The sequence below is a fragment of the Elephas maximus genome, chromosome 9 (assembly GCF_024166365.1).
Source record: "Elephas maximus indicus isolate mEleMax1 chromosome 9, mEleMax1 primary haplotype, whole genome shotgun sequence".
Lineage (NCBI taxonomy): Eukaryota > Metazoa > Chordata > Mammalia > Proboscidea > Elephantidae > Elephas > Elephas maximus.
Window position 1 is genome coordinate 63,722,793 of NC_064827.1, and position 24,748 is coordinate 63,747,540.

Consider the following 24,748-nt stretch of genomic DNA (forward strand, 5'->3'; position numbering starts at 1 on the left):
TCAGGTTTCTTTATTGAAAAATTAAAGTCATAAGCTCTGTATATAAATACACTGACGCTGCTGGTCACCTGCAAGGCCTCTGGGGTAGGGCTGAGGGTTTGGGGGGAAGCTGGGGCTCTGGGCCCCCTAGGGGTGTGGGGAGGGAAATAAATAATAAATATCATGGGGATACAAGGAACCAGGAGTAGGGGTGTAAATGGGGAGGCGCTAGATGCTTATTTATGGCACTAAGGGTCCTGTGAGATGCCCTCTCCCCCGGCTGGGGGCAGAGTCCATGAATTCTCACTGGGACCTCACTCCAGACAAAGGCTCAGGTGTCTGGGGGTGGGCTGGGTCCTAGCCGGCTGGGGGGAGGGGCACCCCCCCACACATACACTTGAGCAGGCCCTGGCAGGCCTCCATGGATGTACCAAGATACTGGCGCTCTGCCTCTCCCCTTCCTTTCTCCCCTTCTCACAGCCCACATATGGACTGAGCGCCTACTGTGTACCTGGTATGGCACACGGTCCTGACCTGACCTTCTGTTTGCCTGTCTTCTTGCCCAGCTCTCTTTACCTGGTCTGGTCCCACTCGTGGGCTGTGGTAGAGTGGAGGGAGATCTTCCTGCTACCCTGGCCATGTAGCTCCGGTCCCTTAAAGAGCCTGACAGTGCCTGGAGGGAGGAGGGACCAGGGCCAAGGGCTGGGCAGTGGTGGAGGCACTCAGGCCTCGGCACCTAGAGCATCACATTGAACTCAGTGACCAGAAAATCAATGTAGTCACGCTCTTTGGTCTTGAAGGCCTCGGCAATGATGCGAGCGGCGTCCCGATGCTCCTTGCCCCGAAGCGTCAGCCCGTTCACTTCCAGGATCACGTGGCCCACCTTGAGCTGCCCACAGTTGTGGGCTGAACCACCTCGCTGCAGGGGTAAGACACAGACCAGGAGGCACATAGGGGGATGGGGACAGGCCAACTTGGCATCAACTAACCATGCAGGCAGGCCCAACAATGCCAACCAGCAGGTATAACCATTGCCCTGATTAGGAAAACTAAGACTCAGCAAGAGCAAAGGTGATATGAGCCTGGGTCCACCCTAGGGTGCTGTGTCACCTCTGCGGGTGGCACAGTCCTGGGGATGCTGAGCGAGATCCCCAGGGTTAGGGAGAGATGATCAAACAGGGCCCACAGTGACATACCTGAATCGTGACGATCCTTGGCAAGGGCTGGCGGGTGTTGGCACCACCCTCAATGGCGATGCCCAGAGTGGCTGCACTTTTCTTCACGCGGACTAGAGTGGATGTAGGCTCCAGGAGCCCAGGCTGTGGGTAGGAGGCCACTGACTGAGGCTATCTTGGAGCACAGGCCTGACCAGAGGGCTGGGCTGGGCCATGACACACCCCCTGCGTCAATAGGGCTTGGACGTCGGCCCTGTGTTGGGCACTTAGTATGTGCTAGGCCCTGAGCTAGGCACGGTGTCCTCAGCTCTATGTTGTTGTTGTTGTTAGGTGCTGTCCAGTCGATTTCCAACTCAGCGACTCCATGTGATAAAGTAGAACTTCCCTATAGGATTTTCTAGGCTGAAAGCTTTATGGGAGCAGATCGCCAGGTCTTTTCCCTCAAAGCCACTGGGTGGGTTCAAACCGCTGACCTTTTGGTTAGCAGCGAGTATTTAGTTACCCATCACACCACCAGGGCTCCTTCTCAGCTCTATAATCCCTATAATAAAAACCCCCTGCGGCTCGGTACAGTGGTTAAGAGACTGGCTGTTAACCAAAAGGCAGTTTGAATCCACCAGCTGCTCCTTGGAAACCCTATGGGGCAGCTCTACTCTGTCCTGTAGGGTTGCTATGAGTCAGAATCGACTCGAAGGCAACCTTTTGGTTTTTTGTTTTTTAAGGCCTGAGAGGTTAAGGGGCTTGCCTAAGCTAGCCTGATGGGGGCACCAGAACTCAAATCCAGGCCTGCCTGACTCCAAAGTCTGCCTCAGCCACCACGCCATGTGAGAACTGAAGGGACCTCAAAGATTATAAAGACCAACCTCCTCAGTGCCCCATTACCCAGAGTCAGTGGCAAAGCCAGGACTTAAACTGGGCCTTCCAACTCCTGATCCAGTGTTCTTTCTAAGACTCAAATCCCTCCAGTGATGGGGGCTCACTACCTCCCCTGGGGGTCACAGGCCAAACTGAAACCTAGTCCCCTGGGTCTCCCCATTCTTGGCCCCTCAGCCCCCTCTACCCCCACCCCCTGACTAACCGGCTTGGCAGCTCCCTCTGTGGTCCTCTCATTCCGAGGCAGCTCCTTGCTGCTCCTGCTCTTGGTGGACGCTATCTGTCTGCCTCGGCCTGGCATGCTGGCCTCCGCCTCACCAGCGTCCACACCGCTGTCCTCGCTCAGGGTCTGCCCACTGTCAGACAGCTGAGAAAGTGTGGAGGCTGCTGAAGGGGGGACAGGAGGAGAACAATGGTTTATGCAGCTGGGTCAGAGACGGCTTCCTGGAGAAGGTGATAGAGCTGAAGGCTGGAAGGCTGCAGGGGGAGTCTGCAGACAGAGACAGTGACAAGAGTATAGGGACCATGGGGCTGGAAGGCAGGGAGGCTCCTCACCACCCTCTCCCCCTACTGAAGCCCTGTCCTTCCTATCTGGCCTGCCTGGAAGGCCACCACTTCTAGGACATCTGCCTTGACTGCCCAGTCCTCAGCCACTGGTGGTATGATTAAAACAGGTGTCAGACATCAAACCCAGCCCTTTTTTTTTTTTTTTTTTTAACTCAAGCAATGTTGTCAAATTTTAATGATGGACCAACACATTCTAATTAGATTTCATATAACAATTAAATTTCTAAGCTTCTCAAGAAAACAATGTCAAGTCTGCCAATCCTGGCCTGAATGCGTGCATGAACCCCTGAGTTGAGGGGCAGGCACATGCTCTCTAGCTCACCTTGTGTGTAACCACCTGGCCCCCAAAATGGAGACTCTAGGTTAAAAATAAGCACTCTGGAGTCCAGCAGGTCAGGTTTGAATCCTGCATTTCCAATGACTAGCTGTGCAGCCCTGGAAAAATTACACAGCCTCTCTGAGCTCTGTGTTCTCATTCTAATTACAGAGTAATGATGCCGATGCAAGGGGAGTATCCTGAAGAATAACAGATATGATGGATAGAGTGAAGCAGTCAAGAGCACAGACTTGAGCTGGGCTGCCTGGCTCCACAATTACTTCCTGTGCCTCGGTTTCTTCATCTGTAAAATGGGAATGATAATACTGCCAGATGAGTATTAGTACTTTGTTAATAGTACTCGTCTCACACGGCTGTTGTGAGGGTTAAATGAGTTAGTAATATAGGCAGAACCCCTAGAAAAGCGCCCGGCACACAACTATGAGCTCTTACTATCACGTCTGTGTCCAGCTCAGAGCCCCTTCTAGAGGCAAGCAGTGACGAGTACAGGATAACTCTGGTTTCTCTTACCACATCCTGCCTCCTCTCATCAAGCTACTGAGCGTGAGGACCCTGCATTCTGGCCCCGGTTAGAATCCTAGCCTGCCGACCGCCTGGCACACAGCAGGCACTCAGCTAACATCTGCCAATCCAGTGGACCACCTTCCCTGGCCGCAGGGACACCCACGTATTGTTTTAGCCACAAGATGGCAGCAGAATCTAACAAAATGCCCCCAACTAGCTATCGCAGGAGGTGATCCAGAGCTGGTGGAGGGCTTTCGGGAGTGGAAGTGGGTTCTACCCTCCTCCCACCTCAGCAGTTGGACTTCCAGTGGAAAGTCTGCTTGCCAGGTGTCAGGAAGGTCCATACTGCAATCAGACCCTGCAGCCCCACGTCAGGAGACCTGCCAGGGGTCAGGGTGCCTGGGAGACAAAAATAAATCATCCCTGCCTTCAAGGAGCCCAGAGTTATTGGGGTAACTACAGGGTGGTCTGGGCTGCAGGAGCTGGCGGAGGAGCCCCCAACCCTTGCTGTAATCTCCTTTTACCATGGGGAAAGTAAGGCTTAGAAAGGAGAGCAGCTTTTCCAAGTCATGCAGCAGGTACACAGCAGAGTCACATTCAAGCTCGAGTCTCTGCCTCCAAAACCACCTTAATAGGGGACTCAAGACCCTGTTCCCCTGGCTGTTCTGACTCTGAGCCAGATGTCCCTCAGTGAGCACACGGCCCCAACCCTCACCATGCAGAAGAGTAGACTGACCAAGAAAGGGCAGGGGCCCACCACCCCAGATGACACAGCCTGGGCCCCTGAGCCCTACCCCGACCTGTGTCCGTAGGGCACTCACCACGCGTCTGGGGCAGTGCCCTCACTTCGTTCACATCTGGCTCGCTGTCCGGGCGGTGCACCTCTACCATGACAAAGTGCTGGTTCATGCCTGTCTGGTCTGGGTGGCTGGAGGACAAGGGTGGAGGAAGGCAGCCCCCAGCCACCACAGCCTCTGCAGGGGGGCTTTTCAGGTGCGGGGGTGACTGGACCCGTGGGAAGGGACCAATAGGGTGCTGGTTGATCAAGGCCAGATGGGCGTCCAGCGGTCTCTTGGAGCCAGGGTTGGCAGGAGAGACGGAGGCATAGATGGGGGAGGAGGGCGAGTCCTGTGCTGAGGAAGGCCCCAGAGCAGGTGTGGTGCCCGCCGGTGGGCTGTGGTTCCGTGCAGCCGAGAAGACGATGCCCGAGGGGGACGACTCACAGAAAGAGGGATGGAGGTCCTCTCTCCCTGGCTTCTTCGGCTGGGCGAGTGAGCAGTCATAGCTTTGGGCCAGAGGCGGTGAGTGAGGTGGAGGCTTGACACTCGACAGCCCCCTGGAGATGGACTTGACATCATCCTGCCAAAACACCCAACAAGAGTAGAAAGAGTCAGAGCCCATCGCGCTGGAAGAGGGGAGGCTGGAGCAACTGAGTGGAGCCTGGCCTGGCTGGAATCCTGTCCCCGTGCTATCGTCTTGTGGCCACGCCACTCTGAATAATGCAGCGCCCAAGTGGAAAACTGTTCCCCGGCATCGCGGCAGCTGATAAGCGTCGGGATCTTGGCAAGTGTCTCTGGGGACGGCATTGCTCCCCTTGGGAATTGAAGTTCTTGGCATCAGCCAGGGTTTGTCACAAGGAACAAGACTTAATTAGAGGCAAGGTGAAAAGGATGGGGAAATGGCATTTTCTTTGGCTTTTTTTTTTTGGTGAAAGTATACACAGCCAGAGCTACACCATTTCAACAATTTCTACACGTACCATTCAGTGACACTGATGACGTTCTTCGACTTGTGCTGCTACCATTCTATCCTTTTCCAAATTAGTCCACCACCATTATCTGCAACTCACTTCCCCCAAGCTTCCTATCCAGCCTTTTGAGTTGCCACTATCAATTTGGTCTCGCGTAGATACGGCTTTTCTTTTTAGGGGATTATTTTGGCTACTAGGGGCCAGAGAGGAGACAGGACTGGAGGGAACAAGAATGAACAGGAGGGTGGCACAGGGAGGGTGTGGGCTGGGCTGCTGTGTGCCCTGGGCAAGGCACCATGTCTCAGTGTGTACCTCTGGGCAACGGGAAAATTCTGCCTGCCCAGCAGTGATGTGGGGATTTGAGGAGCAATGTGTATAACATGTTAGCAAGTACCTGCCACCCAGCAGGTACTGGGTGAGTGGCAGCTGTGGATGCTGTGATTACTACTTCCCCTTCGTCTATGCCAACATCCAACACTTACAGAGCACTGACTATATCGCAGGCGCTGTTCTAAATGCTCTACATGAGTTAACTAATGTGCCCCTTGGCACAAATGTATGGGATAAGTACACTATTATCATTCCCATTTTATAGACAGAGAAACCAAGGCACAGAGGGGTTACAAAACTTGCCCAAAGTCACATAGTCCATGGCAGAAGTAGGCTTTGAACCCAGGCATTCTGCCTCCAGGGTCTATGCTGTTTGGGTCAAAGTGAGGCTGTCTGAGTGACTGCTGTATGCACACTAAAACCACACATAACTTCTATCTCTGCCCTACCAAATTTTTACGCAAATAACACCTGCCCTCTGCATTTGTCTGCCACACCCCGTAGGTACCCTCACAAGTGCAGCTATGCCAATCTTCTTCTAAGTGTTGCTGTAAAAAAATTTGCACAGTGCCTCCCAGGGTGGGGGTGGCGAGAGCCGCCAGCAAACAAATGCAGAAGGAGCATATTATTTGCATAAAAATATGGTAATCAGTAATCATATGCCTCTCAGGAGTCCTCTCCACATACTCCTTGTTTCAGCCCTTGCTAGGATAATGTTCTGATAACACATCAAAGTAAGCACCAACTCGGCAAACAGACCTTGGCAAACAGCCTGATGCCCCTGCTAAAGTCACCAAGAACAAGTGGCTGGAGGTGACAAGCTGACAGGCTTGCACACAGGCTCTGAGAGCTCACAGCAGAGGCCTCTGTCTTCCCATTCACTCCCTGTGGCTCCCACCAAGAGGAGTCAGCTCCCAGGGTCCCAGGCAAACCCAGAAGGGCAAAACCTAACTACAAGGTGAGAGAGGGTCTTACCAGGGAGACATCTGGAAGGGTGTTGACACTGCCCTCGACTGCCTTGCCAGTTTCCTCCAGGTCTAGAGTGTTCTAGAAAGGGAGCAGAAAGTAAGGTGAGCAAATGTAAGCCAAGAGGGAAAAACTGGTTTGCTCTCCAGGACACCAAAGTCTATGGGACCCTATGACCCTTTCACGTGGCTTATGTGGCTCCTGGCACATCCCACTCCATTGGAATTAATTCATGCATTGAAATTAGTTTCAATTCCTGAGAGTCATTTTAAAATTAATTTGTGTTTGAGACTTTTCTGATCATTTCTAGGCCTCCCCTCAACTAGCCGGAAATGCCATGGGCTGTCTCCAGCCTTGACCGGGAATCCCTGGAGGTCAGCTCAGAGCAATGCTTGCAAAGCCTCCAAACCCAAGAGTTCTTCCTCTACCACTAGCTGACAGAATCCCGGGAAGGTGTGAAAGCGGCAAGATGGAAGTAGGAAATGGATAGGGAAAGTCTCTCTCTCTCCCTTTTTCAATTTAATGGTTTTAATCCTGAATGGGTGGTTTAAGGTTTAAATGGATATTATTTGCAAAACTGTCCATCTCTTTGTCCTTCCTCAATTCACTAGAAATAGCCTAATGCACCCCCAGGTGACAATGAACTGCCTAAAGGCAGCTCTGGGGATATGGACAGTACAGTGACAACCTCTGCTACAAGTGGAAATGAGTGGCTGGCATTCTGTGGCACAGAAGCAATTCAACTGCCTGTGCACAAAAGGAATCAACCTGGGCATGCAGGTTCTGAAATAAAGGGAGAAGTAAAAAATAAATAAAATATATAAATATACGCACGTATGTGTGTGATATGTATATATAGATGTATATGTGTGTGGACAGATAGATTGATAGTCATTCCGTCCCTAGATGGTGCAAATGGTTAAGTACTTGGCTGCTAACTGAAAGGTTGGTGGTTGAAGTCCACCCAGAGATGCTTCAGAAGAACGACCTGGTGATCTACTTCCAAAAAACCAGCCATTGAAAGCCCTGTGGAGCACAGTTCCACTCTGACACACATGGGGTTACCATGAGTAGGAATCGACTCAACGGCAATGGCAACTAGGTGCCAAGCAGAGCTCCTTTTAGGGCTGGGCTGTCTTGAGGGCCCAGGGTGGCCATTTTTCTCCACCCCTCAGAGCCCAGGATGGCAACAAGCCTCCACTACCACCTGCCTCGAGTCCCAAGTGCAGCAATCAATATTGAGCAGACTCTGAAGCTTCAGACTGACCACGGACTGGGGACACAGGTGTGGTGGAACACCACTCCACCTCCAGGGAGCTGTGGGACTGGCTGAGGAATAAACCAGCAACGGGAGACTATGCAGAGAGCACCAAGCGGGGAAACAGGTGCCTCTGGAAGCACAGGGAAAAGTGTACACTGCAGCCTGGGGGGAGGTGAGGTGGTATCAAGGAAGGCTTCCTGGAGGAGAGTGCAGCTTAAAGCTGAGTCTTATCAGTGACCAGGCAAAGAAAGTTAATGAGTGTTTCAAATGGAGGGAAGGGTATGTATAAAGCAGGATGGAGACAGGATGTTCAAGAATCTCCGAGCAGCTGGACAGGAGTAGAGTTAGAGCTGCTCAGACTTGAGCCTGAGGGCAGAGGGTTGCCATGGAGATTTGGTCAAGTTTGCCTTCTATGAATATGAAGATCCCCTTCACTCACTCCCTCTTCAGCCACACTAGAACATCAGACATGCCCATGGCCTTCACACTGCTGTCCCCTGCCTGGAACTTTCTTCCTCTCTGCTATCCATAAGGCAGGCTGCATTCATTCCCTCACCTCCTTCAAGACTCTACTCAAACAGGTGATGGATCACCTTCTCAATGAAGTCTACCCTGACCACCCCACCTAAAATTGCGGCCTTTCCCTGCTTTATTTTTCTCTGTAGTACTGATCGCTGTTCTCCATGCAGCACCCTGGATGCAGTCCTTGAAACGTAAGTCAGATAACGTCTCTCTCCAGCTCATAAGCCTCCAACCAGATGGCTCATTCCTGCCTCAGGGACTTTGCACTTGCTACACTCTGCCTGGACACTGCCTGTGATTCACTCCCTCTCTTCATTTACTTCTGACTCAATCAGCGCCTCTGCAGAGGGGCCTTCCCCGAGCAGTCCTGTCTAAACAGCACCCCCATCACCTCTCTCACCCCGCCCCTGTTCTGTTTTCCTTTAGCACATTTATTGCCTGACATTACACTATGTATTTGCTTATTGTCTGTCTCTCCCACTAGACTATAAACTCCACAAAGGTAGGGCTTGTGGCTCCCTGGTCCCCACTCTACCCCGGTGCTTGGAGGAGTAGCTGCTTGATAAATATTAGTTAATTAATGAATTCATGAGTGAATTGATAGATGAATCAATCGATCGGTCACTCTGGCTGTCAAGGGGAGAAGACCTGAGCAAGCAGGGAGATGGGAGAAGTGGCTACTGCAGTTATCGTGGGGAGAAGTAATGGTGGCTTGGATGAAGGTAATGGCAGCAGCAGGGGTGGGAGGTGCCACCACTCCATACCCCATAAGACAGAGGCTGTGGGGTCATTCCACACTCATCTCCATCTGGAATGATCTCTCGGGAGCCTTGAGCATTCTGGGATGCACAAAGGCCAGTAATGGGAATCCACCAACCGATGAGATGCATGGCCCCCCAGTTCCGCAGAAGGGCTATTTGCACCCAAAGCTCCTTTTCTAGTCCCCGTGAGGCCGCTGGGAAAACTGCTCCATTGCACTGACGATGCTGAGGCTTACATGCCCCATCTCCTGCCTCTCAAGAGGATGTTGCTTATAGCCTCTGTGATTCCTGAGACAGTGGGGAGACCCTTGGGGAGGGTGAGGGGGTAGTAATAGGGTCATTCCCTCACCCACTGATTAGTGGCACTAGCTTTGGCTTTGCCACCTGAGGCATCTTTTTTGATCACACCCAGCTCTGCACTTACAACTCTAGTGATGGTAGGCAAGTCATGCCACCTATCTGTGTCTCATCTTTCCCCATGTGTAAAATGAGGGTAATACCAGTACCTGCCTCATGCAGTTGATGGGAGGATTTGACATGTTAACACCGATAAAGCACTCAGAACAGAGCCTGGTACAATCTACAAGGGAAGGCGACTGTTACCTGCATCAGAAGCCTGGGAGGCCTTGCAAATCTGCCCCCAGCAACTGAATGAATGGCAAAAACCTGCTCACACCCATGTGGACACCTCTGATGGAAAGGAAACGGCAGCCCTTTCCCTAAAACCATAATGATCCCATTGCTCCCTAAAACTCGCCCAACTGGGCGACACATTCTGAGTCAAGAAGCCTGGCAAGGTGGGGCTGGTGCCATGCAACAACCTGGATGACCATTGCCCCAGCTTCCATGGGTGGCACAGGGAGGAGTCAGAGGCCTCGGAGGTGCAGCCACTGCCACCTCCCTACATCCTACAGGTGATCCTGGGAAAGCTGGGGAGGCTCAGAAGATAGGCCATGGTGGAACCAAAGACACAGGATTCCACACTGGAAGCTTTAGTCATTCATTCAGCAGCTCGACAAGTGTTTATCAGGCAGCCAGGACTTTAGAGGGAAGACCAGTCGGGAATACAAAGACAAAGGGGTCACAGTGTCCTCAACAGTTAGCAGAGAGCCATTTCTACAGCAGCTGCTCACAAGCTCTTGCTCAGGGTCACTGACAGGGCTGGCAGTAGTAACAGGGCCCCACAGAAGGGGGAAAAGAAGGATCCAGGGCCTGACAACAGAAGCATGTCTGTGCTGTGCACTATGGGAGAGGATGTGACTTTCTCTTGGCAAGGAGGACAGCTGGGAGCTAGACATGATGGCAGACCCACTGTGTGCCAGGCCCCATGCTGATTCTCCCAGCAACCCTGTGAGTCAGGCACTATCATTCTCCCCTCACATCTTTTACATCTAAAGCTCAGAGAGGGAAGGGACTTGTCCAAGGTCACACCACCATAAATGGCAGATGGGAATTGTAACCCAGGTCTGGGTCAGTTCCAAGCCTGTGCTACCCCACCCTGGCCCCAGAACTGGACAGGGTCCTGACACTGTAGGAACCAGAGGACCCCATGAGGAGCCTTCTCTGAAATGAGACAGAAGGCAGCCATCGTTGTCCCCTGGCCTTAGCTTCATTCTCTGCTATTAACGACATCCTGGAGCTGAGACAGAAGACTGGGAGGAAGAGGGGCAGACATCCAGCCCTGAGAGGATGGAGGTCTGAAGTGGAGCAAATGGCAGACGGGTCAGAGCCCGGCCCTGCCACTCCATCTGCTGAACCCAGACGCTCCGTAGCTTCAAGTCCCAGAGCCATGCTCCGTGTGCATCGGAAATAGCTGTAGACAGCAGGCGAAGAACCCGGGGGACACGTCGGCAGAAACGATCTCAAACAGGCTTCAAGGGGAGGACCAAGGTTAGAGCTTATGTAGGAACCAGGGCTGCGTGTCCTGGCCACTCCCCTAACCCCCCTAGCTGCCTGGGGCCACCTCTGCCCTTGCACCCACTGAGGCCAGAGCCTAGCCGAGGGCTTAGACCAGGTGGTTCCATTAATCCTGCCAGGTGGGACCCTTCACCCATTCATGGCTGGCTGAAGCTCAGAGAGGGAAGGTCACCTGCCCAAGATAACACAGCAATGGTGAGGCAGAAGTTGGACCCCATTCAAGGTCTGAGTCTATATCCCAGGCAAAAAACTTACTTCCCACAAAAGCCAGCAAACTTCCAAGACCTGCTGCTATTGTCTCCCATCTCCTTCCTCCTCAAGTTTGTGACAGTTCAGAAAATTCCCTTCCTTTAAGAGAAAAAAACACCTTTTTGTCCAAGGTGGCCTAATCAGGGCCCAGATGTCCCAAGAAGGGACAAGACACATGTCGACAGAAATAAAACAACACAGGGTATCACCTGTACTGACCTCTGCCAGGTGGACTCCTGATTCTGGAAAGGCAAACAGCTCAGGCCTCCTTAGATGTTATCAACGCCAAGGTGTGCCTGGGAGTCCAGTGCCAACTCAGCAAAGTGAGGCCCCTCCCCTTCTCGCCCAACTTCCAGGTTTCTAGGCCTTCTTCTCCTCATTAAAATGGAAGGGCTCTTATATAAAGGTGCTATTTTCAACTTTTTGTTCTTCCTGCTTCTTTACTCTGATGTCAACCCGAAAGGCTCCCCACCCCCACCCCAAAGGTACCAGAGGCCCGCGGCTGAGTGGTTCAGTCCCTATTCTGTATATGGGTAAGCTGAGGCACTCAGTCACCTGCTGAAAAGTCATCAGTGGGGACCTAGATTTCTGCACGTGATGAGACAGAGAGAAGGGCAAAGGGAGGAAGTGAAGGAGGACAGACAGAGTGAGAAGGAAGAAAAAAGGGAAAGGAGGGGATTTGGAAGACCAGACAGAGAAAGGGAGAACAGAGGAGAGAAAGAGAGCAAAGCTGGTGGCGCTGCCGTGGCCCAGAGCTCGGGTTGGGGAGGAGACGTCTGCTGCCCCAGGAAATAGGCAATGGGAGGGGCCAAGGACAGTGGTGTGAGCTCAGTTATGGTCAGGAAGTCCTGGTGTCCTTGGGAGGTAGTGGGGGTACCCAGAGTTAAGGGGTGGGATCGGTGTCGGTGGTCCAGGGGGATTATGGGACCAGACCCTGGGTGAGATCAATGCTGGTGAGGACAGGGCATTATGTAAGCCCAATTTCTCTAAGCACAGGCTGGGAGTGAAGTCTGCAGGCTGAAAAGGGGGGTGGAGGAGTGGACTAAGAGATGCTGGGCACCAGGATCCACACTCACTGGCGTGGCTGAGACCATGAGAACACCCCAATGCCAGGCCAGCTCTCTGCTTTTCTCCACCTTGTCTATCCCTGCTATATCCCATCTGATCACCAAGTCACAAAAAGAAGGGCCCCTGGCAAGCTGCTTGCATGAACAAACACCTCCCAAGACAGGGAAGTAGAGACACTGTTGACTAGATCATGCTTCCTTCTGCTAAGCTGAAACTTGCCCCCTGCACGTCCTTCCCAATGGTCTCTGGAAAAAGATGTTGTTGAGTTTAGAGAAAGTGCAGCTTAGTCCCTGATGAGCTGTGTGGCCCAGAATCTCCAGAGGCAGGCTGGAAGAGCCCTCAGGACAGGCGTGAGTAAGCACGGCTCCCCGGATGGAGCACAGGGCGTCTGTGAACCTGCCTACGGAAAACGGATCATCATTATTGTGGCATTTCCTTCCACTACAAATGCAGACCAGCAACACCTGTGACAGCGACAATGCTGCCAACAGAAGTCACAGATATTTCATATCACATTCTAGCTGTTGCAAATGTCTTGAAGCACCACTTACACTCGTCACAGCTTGCCAGTGACAACAGTTCCTGACCTGCTGCTGGACCTCGAGTTTAGTGTGCTAATAAATAAGCCCATTTTACCATTTGTTTCAATATATTGAAAACTGTACTTCATTATATAATTTGTTTCCTTTGTAATCCTATGTATTTTATTTTAAATACTTTAGAATGTTATATTCTCAGCAGGAGCCCAAGGACTTCACCACCCATCAAAGAGGTCCCTGGTGGAGAAGTGGCTAAGACACCAATCTGAGGTCAACACTCAGACCGACACTCCCATTTTATAGCTGGGAAAATTAGGGCTCAGAGCGGAACAGCGGCCGGGCCATGTTCAAACAGCCCCCGACACCCATGGACTTGACTCTGTTGGGTGGAAACAGCAGCCTGCACCCCCAGTTCTCACACAGGGAGGCAGGTGCTCCATGAACCCACTGCAGATGAAGCAAAATGCTGACTGGGAGGAATGTCCTCTGTTTTCAGACTCCCAGGTAGAGCTGCAGCCACCCTGACTGGGGGTCATTAGTGCTTCTGGCAAATGTCTGTGCTGGGTATACAATGGGTACAAGGGGGTGCTGAGGCATATCAGGACAGGGTGGTCTGCTCTGCTCCAGGGAGGAGACAAACGTGAGCCTTGAGGTGCTCCATCTGGGTGCTTGGCCACTCCTGGATGGAAGGTACTCGGAGTTGTCACATACCTGGACAGCTGCAACTGCGCCTTCCAGTCACCCCACCCACCCCCGACTCTGAGCTCTCTCCACAGCATAGGGGAGACATCCTGAAAGATGTAAACAGGATCCTGTCACTTCCTTACTGAAGACTCTCAATGGTGAACACTCTCAGGATTCAATCCAAGTCCCTGGCACAGCCCCTCTGCTCCACCCCATCGCTCCTGATGCACTGGCCCCACCGACCTCCTTTTGATTCTTTTGAGTGGCCAAATACTTCCCAAGAGAGGGCCCTCAAACATGCTGGTCCTGCTCCCAAACTATGCCCCTGTCCCCCCACCCTACCATTGCCTGATTTATGCCAATGGCCTCAGATCTCAGCTCAAACAACTCTTCCCTGATGTCCTAAACCAGGTCAGGGCCCCATCATTTGCTCTCCCACCACCCTCCCACCCACTTATCACAGTGTGACTTATGTAGCTGTTCCTTCCTTTGTTTGATTCCAGGCTGCCTCCCCTGCTAGACTTTGGAAACTCCAGCAGGGCAGGTGCCATGTCTCCTGCTCAGCCCTACCAGCGCCCAGCTGAGAGCCTGGCATGTAGCAAGTGCTCAACAAATGCAGGCTACATAGATGCAGGAAAGGAACGGTGAGGAACGAATGAATGAGTGAATAAATGAATTTCCTTCCTGTTCACTCACTGGGGAAGGACTTGCGCAGCAGAGAATTAATTCCCTAAGCCCACCCAGGTTGGACATAAGTGAGAACTGCAACAGGAAGGAGAGAGAACTCTGACAGTTTGCTCTCTGTTTCTAGAAAGAGCTACCTTGACAATCAGGGCTCTCTGCAGCTGGAGGCTCCAAAACAGACCTGAGCTTCCCCATCCTCATTTTGCCATGGGTGAGGAGGGAGGTGGGGAAGCCAAGTGCTAAGTGCCACACCCAGTGCCCCTTCACCTTAATGCCATGGTGGGGGGGAGGAACAGGCCTTTAGGGCAGAGGACCCACCCCAGCATCCTTGGCCAGGCCAGGAGAGACCCTTTCCAGGCACGTGAGAGGCCTGGAGTGCAAAACCTCTCAAATCCAGGTGGAAAAGATCAAGACTGGGACAAATCCCAGCTGCCAGTTCCTGACCTCAGTGGCATCTGCTCTGTGGGTATGAGACTGGCTTTGCTTCTGTAATCCCCATCTTGATGCCCTTTTCCAGCCTTCAGAATGGTAACAGAATTGGCCCCTATGTACCCCACACCCGCGTAAAGCCAGACGGGTCCACTCCTCAACTCACTGAATCTTCACAACCACCCACAGACAGCCAGTTTTACCAGTCTACTGCACAGATGTGGAAACTGAGTCTCAGAAAGCTTGAGTCACCTGCCCAAAGTCACAGAGCTACCAGCTGGGAGGGCCGAGTCTGGTCTGTGGGACTCCAAAGCCTGTGTACTGGAGCCCCCTCCCCCAGACCTACTGTACTAGATGAGGAATTCAGTGAGCAGGCCTGCCTTCTCCTTCTGATCAATAATGCTGTGAGCTCTGCTCTCCCAGAAACATCTTTATGGGGGGAAATAATATTGCTTGGAGGGAACAAAAAATTCTCAAGGCTGACTCTGTATTAGACAAATGGAAAATAAACACGATTTGTCAATGGAGGAAGGCTGCATCTGATTCCCTTTGATCGATTATGTCTGGTTTGAGGGAACTGGCTGCAGAAGGAGCCATGTTTAACCTGGGATTGATACCCACGTAGCATGATCCAGGGAATTCAGGCTAAGTGGAAACTGGCTCCCTTTAGGGCTATAGTCTGGGGCACCTGGGGCACTGATACCAGCTGCCTGATGCCACCCTGCCCGTCTGAATGTCAGAGCAAAGCACATTTTTCTTCAATGCAGGAGGTGGCTATTTGGAAGGCTGAATGTTAGGAGATAATCCTGGTGGTGGCTGAGGAGTATGGTTTGATTTCCATTTCTGTCCCATATTCCCTGAGCCCCTCCTCTGTGCCAGGCTCTGGGCTGGCACTGGGGACAGACAGGAAAGGACGTGGCTCCTGCCTGTGCCCCCACAGCTTTCCCTATTTACTAGATACGACAGACTCATGAACAGGTTAGAGCAACATGACAGGTGTTATAACAGAGATATGAAAAGCCTGTGAACACCATGAGGGAAGAGACTGTGGCCATGAGAAAGAAATATTTTTGATGGTTGTCTACTGAGGTTTTGGGATTGTTTGTTACTCAGCATTATTACGGCAAAAACTGACTGATACATGACACTGTTGCAGAACAGTGCCTGGCACTTAAAAAAAAAACAAACCCGCTGCCGTTGAGTCGATTCCCACTCATGGCAACCCTATAGGGTTTCCAAGGCTGTAAATCTTTACAGAAGCAGACTGCCACATCTTTCTCCCACAGAGTGGCTGGTGGGTTCAAACCGCCATCCTTACAGTTAGCAGTCAAGCACTTAACCATTGCACCACCAGGGCTCCTTCAGAGAAGATACACTTGTAAAGCATTATCACAGTGCCACAGAGAACTCTCAACAAAGCCAGGTAGTATTATTATTGAGAAGGCAGTTAAATAAGGGCCAGGCCCTGTGCTGGGCGGAAGGGCCTCAGTGGTGACCACAAGGAGTTGCTGCCCTCAAGTAGTCAGGCTCATACATATTATTAGAGTATAATGAGACAAGAGCCACAATGGAAGGAAGTCCAGGGAGGCTGGGGGAGTCAGAGGCTGAAAGTCATCCCCCTTAAGAGGATCAGGAAGTCTTCTTGGAAGAGACAGTATCTGAGCTAAGGGCTGAAAGCACATCCAGTAGATAACCAGGCCATGTGAAGTGGGTGGGAGAACATTCTAGACAAAGCATATGGCATATGCAAAGGCCAGGAGATCTCAAAACACCTCCACAGCATAGAAATTATCATTCTCATTTTATGGATCCTAAAACTGAGCTCAGAGAGGTGAAATCACTTGCCTAACGTCACACAGCGAGGAAGCACCAGAGCTGGGATTTGAATGAAGGGCAGTCGCACTCTGGAGCTTGAGAAAACCTGATGAGCCAGTGCCTGGGAGAGACAGTGAGTGCCAAGAAGAATCCCCAGTCTCCATAAGAGCAGGGTGCAGACAGAAGAGAGTGGCAGGAAGGCTGCAGCCCCCTACCTCTGCCCCTAGTTAAGGAACTCCCACAGCCCCACCCAACAGGACAGTACCTCCATCAGGTCTATAAGCCACAGCAGCCGCTCCTGGGGAGGAATGGTGGGCAAAAGGCAAAAAGAAGAGGACATCAAATAAATACGAGGGATAGGGTGGGAACAGTAACACCCCCCTCCCCCAAACACACACAAGCACACCAAAGCAAAATAAACAGGCTCTCCAAATCCCTTTCCTATTTACCCTGAATGCTGTGGGCAGGAATCAAGACTGGAGAGGGGAAGAAAAGACATTGCCACCTCAACCAGCACCCCTCATTCTGCCTGCCTCCTTGAAGGAAACTGGGGGTCCCATTTCTCTGTAGAAATGACACTTGTCCTTCAGAAGGGCCTGCAGGACATGGTCACTCACCTTGGGGCCACCCTGGGACTGCTCAGGAGGCAGGCCCAGCTGGCATCATGATTCCCATTTGGCTCAGAGAAGGAAAGTGACTTGTCCAAGATCACATCCACTAATAAAAGAACCTCAAGAAAGAAGTCTCAATCGGAGGGGGATTGATTTCAGGGGGGCCCAAGCCCTGAAGGGGCAGAGAAGGTGAGAGTCTGAGAAATGGGTTCCTGGGGGGGGAAGGGGGCGATGGTCAGAAAAGGAGTGGCAGTCCCTCAGCCCAGTGCTTTCCAGAAGCCTCCCAGTACCCACAGGCCTTGGATGCAAATTCCCAGGTGGTTTTCCCCAGCCAGGCTGGGTCAGAAAGAATAGGCTCTTCCCCCTGCCCTCAGAGTACGGGCAGCCTTTCTGTGATGTGGGCACTAGCTGGGCAATTCCTCCTTCTGGGTCCACAGGTATGCTCACTTTAATCCTCCCAATACGCTGGGGGTGGCACCATCATGGCCCCAAGGCAAGTGAGGAAACTGAGGCACAGAGAGATGGCGCGGCCTTCTGTCTATCCACACTGCCTCTCCTCCTGGACACAGCTTTCTCCTAGAACCCACCTCCAGGAGCTTATCCTGGTCCTGGTTAGCCCTAATCCTGAGATGACATGCTACCCAGAAGTCATTCCCATCTCAGAAGCTTGGGGAGGGGCAACAGAAGCACCCCTTCCATCTGCTTCTAAAAACTCCCTGCTCAAAACCACCCCATGGCCTTTTCAAGGTCTGCCTTCCTCAGGGTGTCTCAATCTGCAGAAAAGCCCCTCTAAGAGGGCAAGGTCAACACTCAGCTGGGGTCCAGACTAGCCTGGTGCAGTGCTTTTCAGGTCAGGAAGAGACCCCCGGACTGGGATACGGTTGCTGCAGGTCAACGCTGAGCAGGCATGGGGCCCAGGGGCTCCTGACCCCTGTCCATAGCCCTTTCCTGGCATAAAAGTTACCCTGACTCCTATCCTCCAGCCCGATCTGCCGGCCAGGCCAGTAAGCACCTGGGGCCTTTTCACAGATTGGCAAACCAAGACCCAGATAGGCCAGGGCTTAACCCTAGATCTCCTGCCTCCGAGGCCAGAACATACCCCATCCCACCTGCTGGCTCACACATCCCCAATTCTAAAGAAACCATCACAGAATTAGAGTCCGTAACTCCCCAGATTTGAGAGCAGAGGCTCATGCTGCTAAAGTCTCACAAGGACATTATCAAGGCCAATCTCAGTGGAGCTAGACACAAATAGAAATGGCCTCTCAGGCCAGGGTGCTGCAGCCCAAAACCCAGCACAACATCAAAGGGTATGCACAGAGCCAAACAGCAGCCTGAGGCAACAGTGGCCTCCTCCCTGCCCAGAAGCTCATCTGGCAGCGGAAAAACTGCCTCGCTGTAGCGAGGTCCAGGGTCCTAGAGGAATGCACAGGAGTTATCCCAGGAAGGAGACGAGGACTCCTGGGGATGAAGGTGATACTGTACGGTGCGGAAGGGGGCAGAGGTGTGGAAGTCCCCAGGAACTCAGAGCAGAGAGTTAAGGAACAGCCACGCCGGGAGGTGGAGTCTGCAAAGGACAGAGGTGCACACTCCAGGCCTGTTTCTGGGTGGCTGTGACCACTGACCACCTGTGTATGCAATCCTGGACATCACTGCACTGCTCTGAGCTCCCCTGTCAAACAGGACTAACAGGGCATCTGTCCTGAAGTGGACTCAGGGTCCCACCTGGAAGAGCTCCCAGCTCTGTGCCTAGAAGCAGAAGTGCTTAAGAAATGCTACCTTCTTCCCTCCCTTTCTGTAGATGAGTGGTGATGAATGACGAAAAGACACAAGAGAGTACAGGAGAAAGATACGGAGCCAGAAGCCAGCTCTCCTGACCTCCATCCCAGGCTCTTCCCACCCACCAAGTGATGTCAATGAATGTTTGTACCCATGATGGATAACGAGGCCTTTCCACCTGCCCCTTTCTGGCAAAGGCCTCCTGGAATTAATCTGCCTGCGAGCATCCTGGGGGCAGAACCCCACCTTGAGATGTACCAGGTGCATTCCTGGGGGCTGGCAGTCTGGGAGAAAGGCTGGGCCTGGAGCTTCACAGACAAGAGGGTGGCCTCCTGGGGAACATCACGATCATAATGCAAACACCATTGCCACTACCACTGATTGAGTGCCCACCATGAACCAGGCACATGCGAAATGTATTACTGTATTTTCTCATCTGCTCCTCTCATGGGTTATATTATTTTTCCTATTTGTCTAATTACCTGTTTTTTGCCTTTCTCCCCTGGTCCCGCCACCCAGACTGAGAGTCCCATGAAGGAAGAGGCTGCCTCTATTTCATTGACCAGTTTTTCCCCTACAGTCCATGCCTGGCACACAGTAGGTACTCAACAATGACTTGGTTTATACAAACAGAGAAACTGAGGCTCAGTGAGGCAAGGCACAGACCTGGTAAGTGGTGGTGCTGGGATTTGAACCCAGATCAGTCTCACTCCAAACCAGTTCTTGACTTAACCACTGGGTCATCCAGCCAGGGACAGAGGCAGAGGCAACTCACCCTAGCCGAGCTGACAGTAGTGGAGGTGCCATGGCTGCCCGTGGACGAGGCTGTGTCGCTGTAGGAGACCACGGAGTAGGTGTCGCTGGCCACAGGGCGCGGGGCCTGCCGCGCCTTCATCGATTCTATCTCCCGTCTCAGCACCAGGTGGTCAAAGCAGTCCAGGTCTTGAGGGGAGATGGTGCTTCTCACCTCTGAGAGGAGCGAGAACTGGGGAAGGGACGCAGGGCATTCAGCAAGGAGCTCCACCAGCAGATGGGGCCAGTCTCACTTACTACCCTCAAATGGCGTCCATGCAAACTTGACCACTGCCCTGTCCTCCTTAACCCCCCATGGCTCCCCATTGCCCTCCCCAATGTCCGAACCATCTTCACCTGGACAACAGGTCTAGCATCACCTGACTCCTGCTTCTCTATCCGGCTTTACCTCTCCCTACCTCCTCTGCAATCTTTCCACCCATGCATGACTAACTCTCCAAACACACCATCACAAGTAAGCCCTCAGCTGTCCCTCCCACCTAGAATACCCTTCCCCCTACTTGTCTCCAAATTACATTTCCTCTGTTAAGTCTTCCCAAATGTAGCCACGCCCAATGGATTTAATCACTTCTTCCTTGGTGCACTTTCTCAACCCCAAATGGGCCTCTGCTAGAGCAGGGTTCTCAAAACTGGCAGCACGTCACAGTTAACTGGGGGGCTGGTTACAAACACCGGTGCCAGGCTCCCATCCACGGATATGCAGATTAACTAGTCTGGGATGTAGCCTGGGCAATGTTTTTTAAAAGCAGTCCAGGTAATGATAAATGTGCACTCAACGTTAAAATCCACTGCATTTGGGCCCCAATCACATGATATGTTGTTTCCCCAGGGCACAGATAGCTTCCCGGGTGTGAGGGCTGTCTGGGCCACCAGTCTTTGCCCAGGGTTTGAGGCTGACTCCTGGCAGTAAAGGAATGGAAGACGGAGGGAGGCAGAGAAGGGTGCAGAGCCCTGGAAAAACTGAGGACAGACCCCGGTACGTGCTGCCTCGCCTGAGGAGGGGTATAGATCACCTTGGCATGGGTGTTGAGCAGCTCGAACAGAGCCATGATGAGGGCCTCCACGGAGACGCTGCCACCGCGGTATTCATCCAGGTAGTAGGCCATGGTGGCACGCTCCTGCTCGGTCAGCAGATGCCGGGCCTGCTCCTCCAGCAGCACTCGCGTCTGGTTCCCCAGGCTGCTCAGGGTCACCTGGGAGCCAGCTGGCCCCTTGTAAAACCCTGGCTAGAAGACAGAAAGCCAGGGGCCCCAGGAATTCTGAGCTGCTCTGGAGCCAAGCAGCCATGCCCTGCCAGTGATAACACTCACAGTGATGAGGTGGTCCCCAAAAGCCCCTCAGTGGTCCTGGCACACGTGGTAAACCCACAGGAGACGATACAATACATCCTCAAAGAGTGTCTGGCCCTGTCCATTTGAGCAGCATTTACAAAGCACTTTCACAGGTATTATCTCATCAGACCCTTGTAACTGTTCAGAGGCAAGTAATATTATCATGGTTCCCGTTTTCTTCTCTAAACTTCAGCATCTCCCTAAGCTGGGGATAATAATAAATCCAGTTGCCACTGAGCTGATATGAATTCATGGTGACCCCAAGTGTCAGGGTAGAGCTGTACTCCACAGAGTTCTCAACTGCTGATTTTTTGGAAGTACATAATCAGGTGTTTGTTCAAGGCACCTGAATGGACTCCAACTCCAACCTTTTGGTTACTAGCTGAGCACACGAACCGTATGTACCACCTGAGGACTCTGTGGATAATAACAGTACCTATATTCCCAAAACATAAATCTGCACACACACTCCCCACCTCTTCCCACCACTGCCTCTACTGTCACCAGCCTTTCAAGATACCATCCAGTCTCACCTTTGGTCCCCCTGGACCTCTGTGTCATCTACACACTAATCTCCAGAGCTGTTGAAATGATCTTGTAAAATCACAAATCTCGTTCTAGAGCTCCCTGCTTAAAGCCCTTCGATGGCATCCTGTTATTTCAGGTTAGGAGCCAACCCCTCACCATGGCTCACAAAGCCTTGTGTGATCTGACCATCGAAACCTGTTGTCATCTTGCTCCCATCCCTCCTCACTACACTCTGCCACACTCTCCTCTCTTCCATTCCTCCAACAAGCCAAGCACCCGGCCCCCCTACCTCCACCACCCACCCTCCCCAACCCACCCCCACCCGCCTCAGGGCTCTCATACATGCTGCTCTCTCTGACTGGATCACCCTCACTAGCTCCTACTGAACTGACCGTTCAGTTCAAGCTCAGGTGTCACGTCACTACCTCAGAGAGGCCTTTCTCCCCCTGCCAGCAACCCCCACAACCGGCGCCCGACCCCATTTGAAATAGGTACCTCACCCGTATTCTCTCATAATAACCAGCACCTTGCCTTGACAACACTGGACATCTTTTATAATTGGACTATTATTTGTAGGTTTGTCTCCCTAGCTGGAGTGTGACCTCCACCAGGGCAGGCACTGGATCCCTTTGTGTTCACTGCTGTTACCCTGAGACCTGGGGCAGCGCCGGGCAGTGGGGAGCACTCATAGACACAGCACAGGGGGTGGTGGACAGTCTCAGGGTGCCCAACTGAGATAACATGTGCAAATTACGCAGCACTCTTTCTGGCCTAGTCTCCCAATCAGGGGAGCTAGGAAGAAGTCAAGGATACCCCACAACAAAGAACACCCTACCTTGTTCGTCCCTTCTGTTGTGAGATCCCCAGGAAACCTGTGAAGAAAAGACAAGCCTCTTCAGCTGCATGCCTACTAGGCAACAGTGGGGCAAGTGCTGATTTGGATCGAGGAGCAAAGCTCTGAAGGCCTGAGGAGCTTCACTGCCTCCATGTCCTGAGAGAACCATGACATCATGGCCTCCGATGGCTGCCGACTCAGTTCTGTGGCTCCTCATGGATATACGTGGCCCTGGACAGACAGGGCAGCGTCTGGTTTCCAAACAAAGATGTTGATAGGACTTTTAAAACCATGCAAGGAGGACCTCTGCGTTGTTCCAACCATAGAGAATTAGTCAGATAACGCAAGGAGAGAATAGATGGTGAATGACATGTGACCTCAGGGTCTGGCCAATATGGGAGGCAGGGGGACTGGAGATCTCAAGGTGCAACTCAAGGGCACAGCTGCTGCTCAGCTCCGGCTCTTGTTTTGACGAAGAAAGGTGGGGTCAGGCCACATTCCTGATTTTTAAGAAGAAGGCAGAAATCCAGACTTTTATGGGAAATCTAATCTTTTTTAATGCTGGCAACTAATTTTTTGAAATTTCTAATACTGTGCAGATGGAAGGAAGGAGGGAGGGAAAAAGAGGGAGATGGATTTGGGTTGTATCTGACCGGTGGGTCACCAGTCTGAGACTTCTGATGGCAATCAAAAGGTGACACATTAGGTTACTAGCACCTACGCAGCTGCATGACAACTCCATCTCACTGTGTGCCTCCCAGGACCTTTTCACCCAAATTAACTCATGGGGTCCTCAGATCTGGGAGGGCGCGGGGCTTACGATCCCTACTTTTCAGATGATGCAATGAATAAATTAGGTGATAGTTGCACAACGTGACGAACACAACTAACATCACTAAACCATACATGTGAAAAATGCTGAAATGGCAAATGTTTTCACACCCATATTTACCACAATTACATATATAATATATATATATATATATATAAAGAAGGTAAGTGATTTGCTGAAGGCAAATAAAGAATGAGAGCACTGGAACTATCATCAGGGATCATGTATTTCAGCTTTCCGTGGGGAAACTGAGGCCAGGAGAGAAGGGACATGTCCAAGGTCATGTTGCAAGTGAAAGAAACTCTGGTGTTTGGGACCCTCCCCCCACCCTAAGAACTCTGGGGTCCTGGGACTCAGAGTAAGCAGAGCAGCCAGACCCTGCGGAGTTGGTGGCGGTCTCCCCAATCCGGGAACTGGCAATCCATTTGGTCTCGTCCACAGTGGTGCGAGCGTGGGGCAGCCTCCCGATATCCTTCACTGTCAGGATGAGGTGCCGAGAAGACTTGAGCAGCTTGACTGCCTCATCGTGCAGGATGTTCAAGAAGCTCTGCCCGTTCACCTCCAGAATCTGGTCCCCAACCTGTCAAGACCATCACACAACACAGTCACCTGGGCTAGTCCAGGGCCTTTACAGCCCTTACCTCATTCTCCTCCTGGCCAGTCTGCCAGGGAGGTCACCAAGGCTCAGAGACGTTATGCGGATACCAGAGAGTCACAAAGCAAGTCAATGGCAAAGCCAGCCTTCCAGTCCTGAGCCTGAGCCCAGGCTCCAGTCACTAGAAGGGCACCTCCCCAAGATCTAGCAACCGCTGTGAGGAGTAGGTCTGCAGTGACACTCCCAAGGGTCCTGTTGTCAGGGAAACAACAGTCATCTCAGGGGCTGGGGAAGGGGAGGTCGAGGGCAGGGTGCGGCAAGAGGCATGAGGGCAGACTCGTTATTTTCCTTTCACACTTCTATACTGTTGACTTTTTTTTTCCCCCAAAAGCATGCATTTTTTAAATTACCTTAAATTGTAAACAACATTTTAATTTACTCAAGAAAAAAAGCAATAAATACACCCATACTTCTATGGTCAACTGAGTTGTGACAAGGGTGCTAAGTCTGTTGGATGGAGAAAGAAGAGTCTCTCCAAAATATTGTCCTAGGAAAACTGGGTTTCGACATGCAGAAAAATGAAACAGGATCCGTGCCTCATACCATACACAAAAACAAATTCAGAATGGATTAAGGACTTAAATGTGCGAACTAAAACCATAAAATTCTTAGAAGAACTAGCACGGGCAATGCTGTCAGGCCTAGCTTTCAACAATGGATTCTCTAATATAGTAACAAAAGCACAAACACCAAATGACAAAATAAATAAATGGGACCTCATAAAAATTAAAACCTCATTTATCAAAAAACTTTACCCAAAAAGTGAAAAGAAAAGCTACCGACTGGGAGAATATATTTGGAAACCATATATCCTACAAGAGCCTAATAACCAAAATATATATAAAACTTCAACAACTTAACAACAAAAAGACAACCCAATCATGAAATGGGCAAAGGACTTGAAAAGACATTTCACCAAAGAGGACATTCAAATGGCCACCCAACACATGAAAG

General features: G+C 51.8%; 1 protein-coding gene across 6 annotated transcripts in view; it reads right to left on the bottom strand.

Annotated features, from left to right (window-relative positions):
- WHRN (whirlin) overlaps positions 1–24,748 on the bottom strand; it is a 97,950-nt gene continuing 73,202 nt past the window's right edge. The window contains exons 4-13 of one of the 6 annotated variants that reach the window (XM_049895083.1): positions 23,517–23,719; positions 22,308–22,344; positions 20,627–20,839; positions 19,576–19,785; positions 16,676–16,708; positions 6,491–6,562; positions 4,257–4,794; positions 2,233–2,411; positions 1,176–1,298; positions 1–898 (exon numbers count right to left, since the gene is read on the bottom strand). In XM_049895083.1, coding sequence (XP_049751040.1) covers positions 716–898; positions 1,176–1,298; positions 2,233–2,411; positions 4,257–4,794; positions 6,491–6,562; positions 16,676–16,708; positions 19,576–19,785; positions 20,627–20,839; positions 22,308–22,344; positions 23,517–23,719 — 1,791 coding nt within the window. In that variant the 3' untranslated portion in view covers positions 1–715. Of the gene's footprint in view, positions 899–1,175; positions 1,299–2,232; positions 2,415–3,723; positions 3,835–4,256; positions 4,795–6,490; positions 6,563–16,675; positions 16,709–19,575; positions 19,786–20,626; positions 20,840–22,307; positions 22,345–23,516; positions 23,720–24,748 lie in introns of those variants that run through there. The other 5 variants (XM_049895082.1, XM_049895086.1, XM_049895085.1 and 2 more) reach the window with 5 other exon arrangements.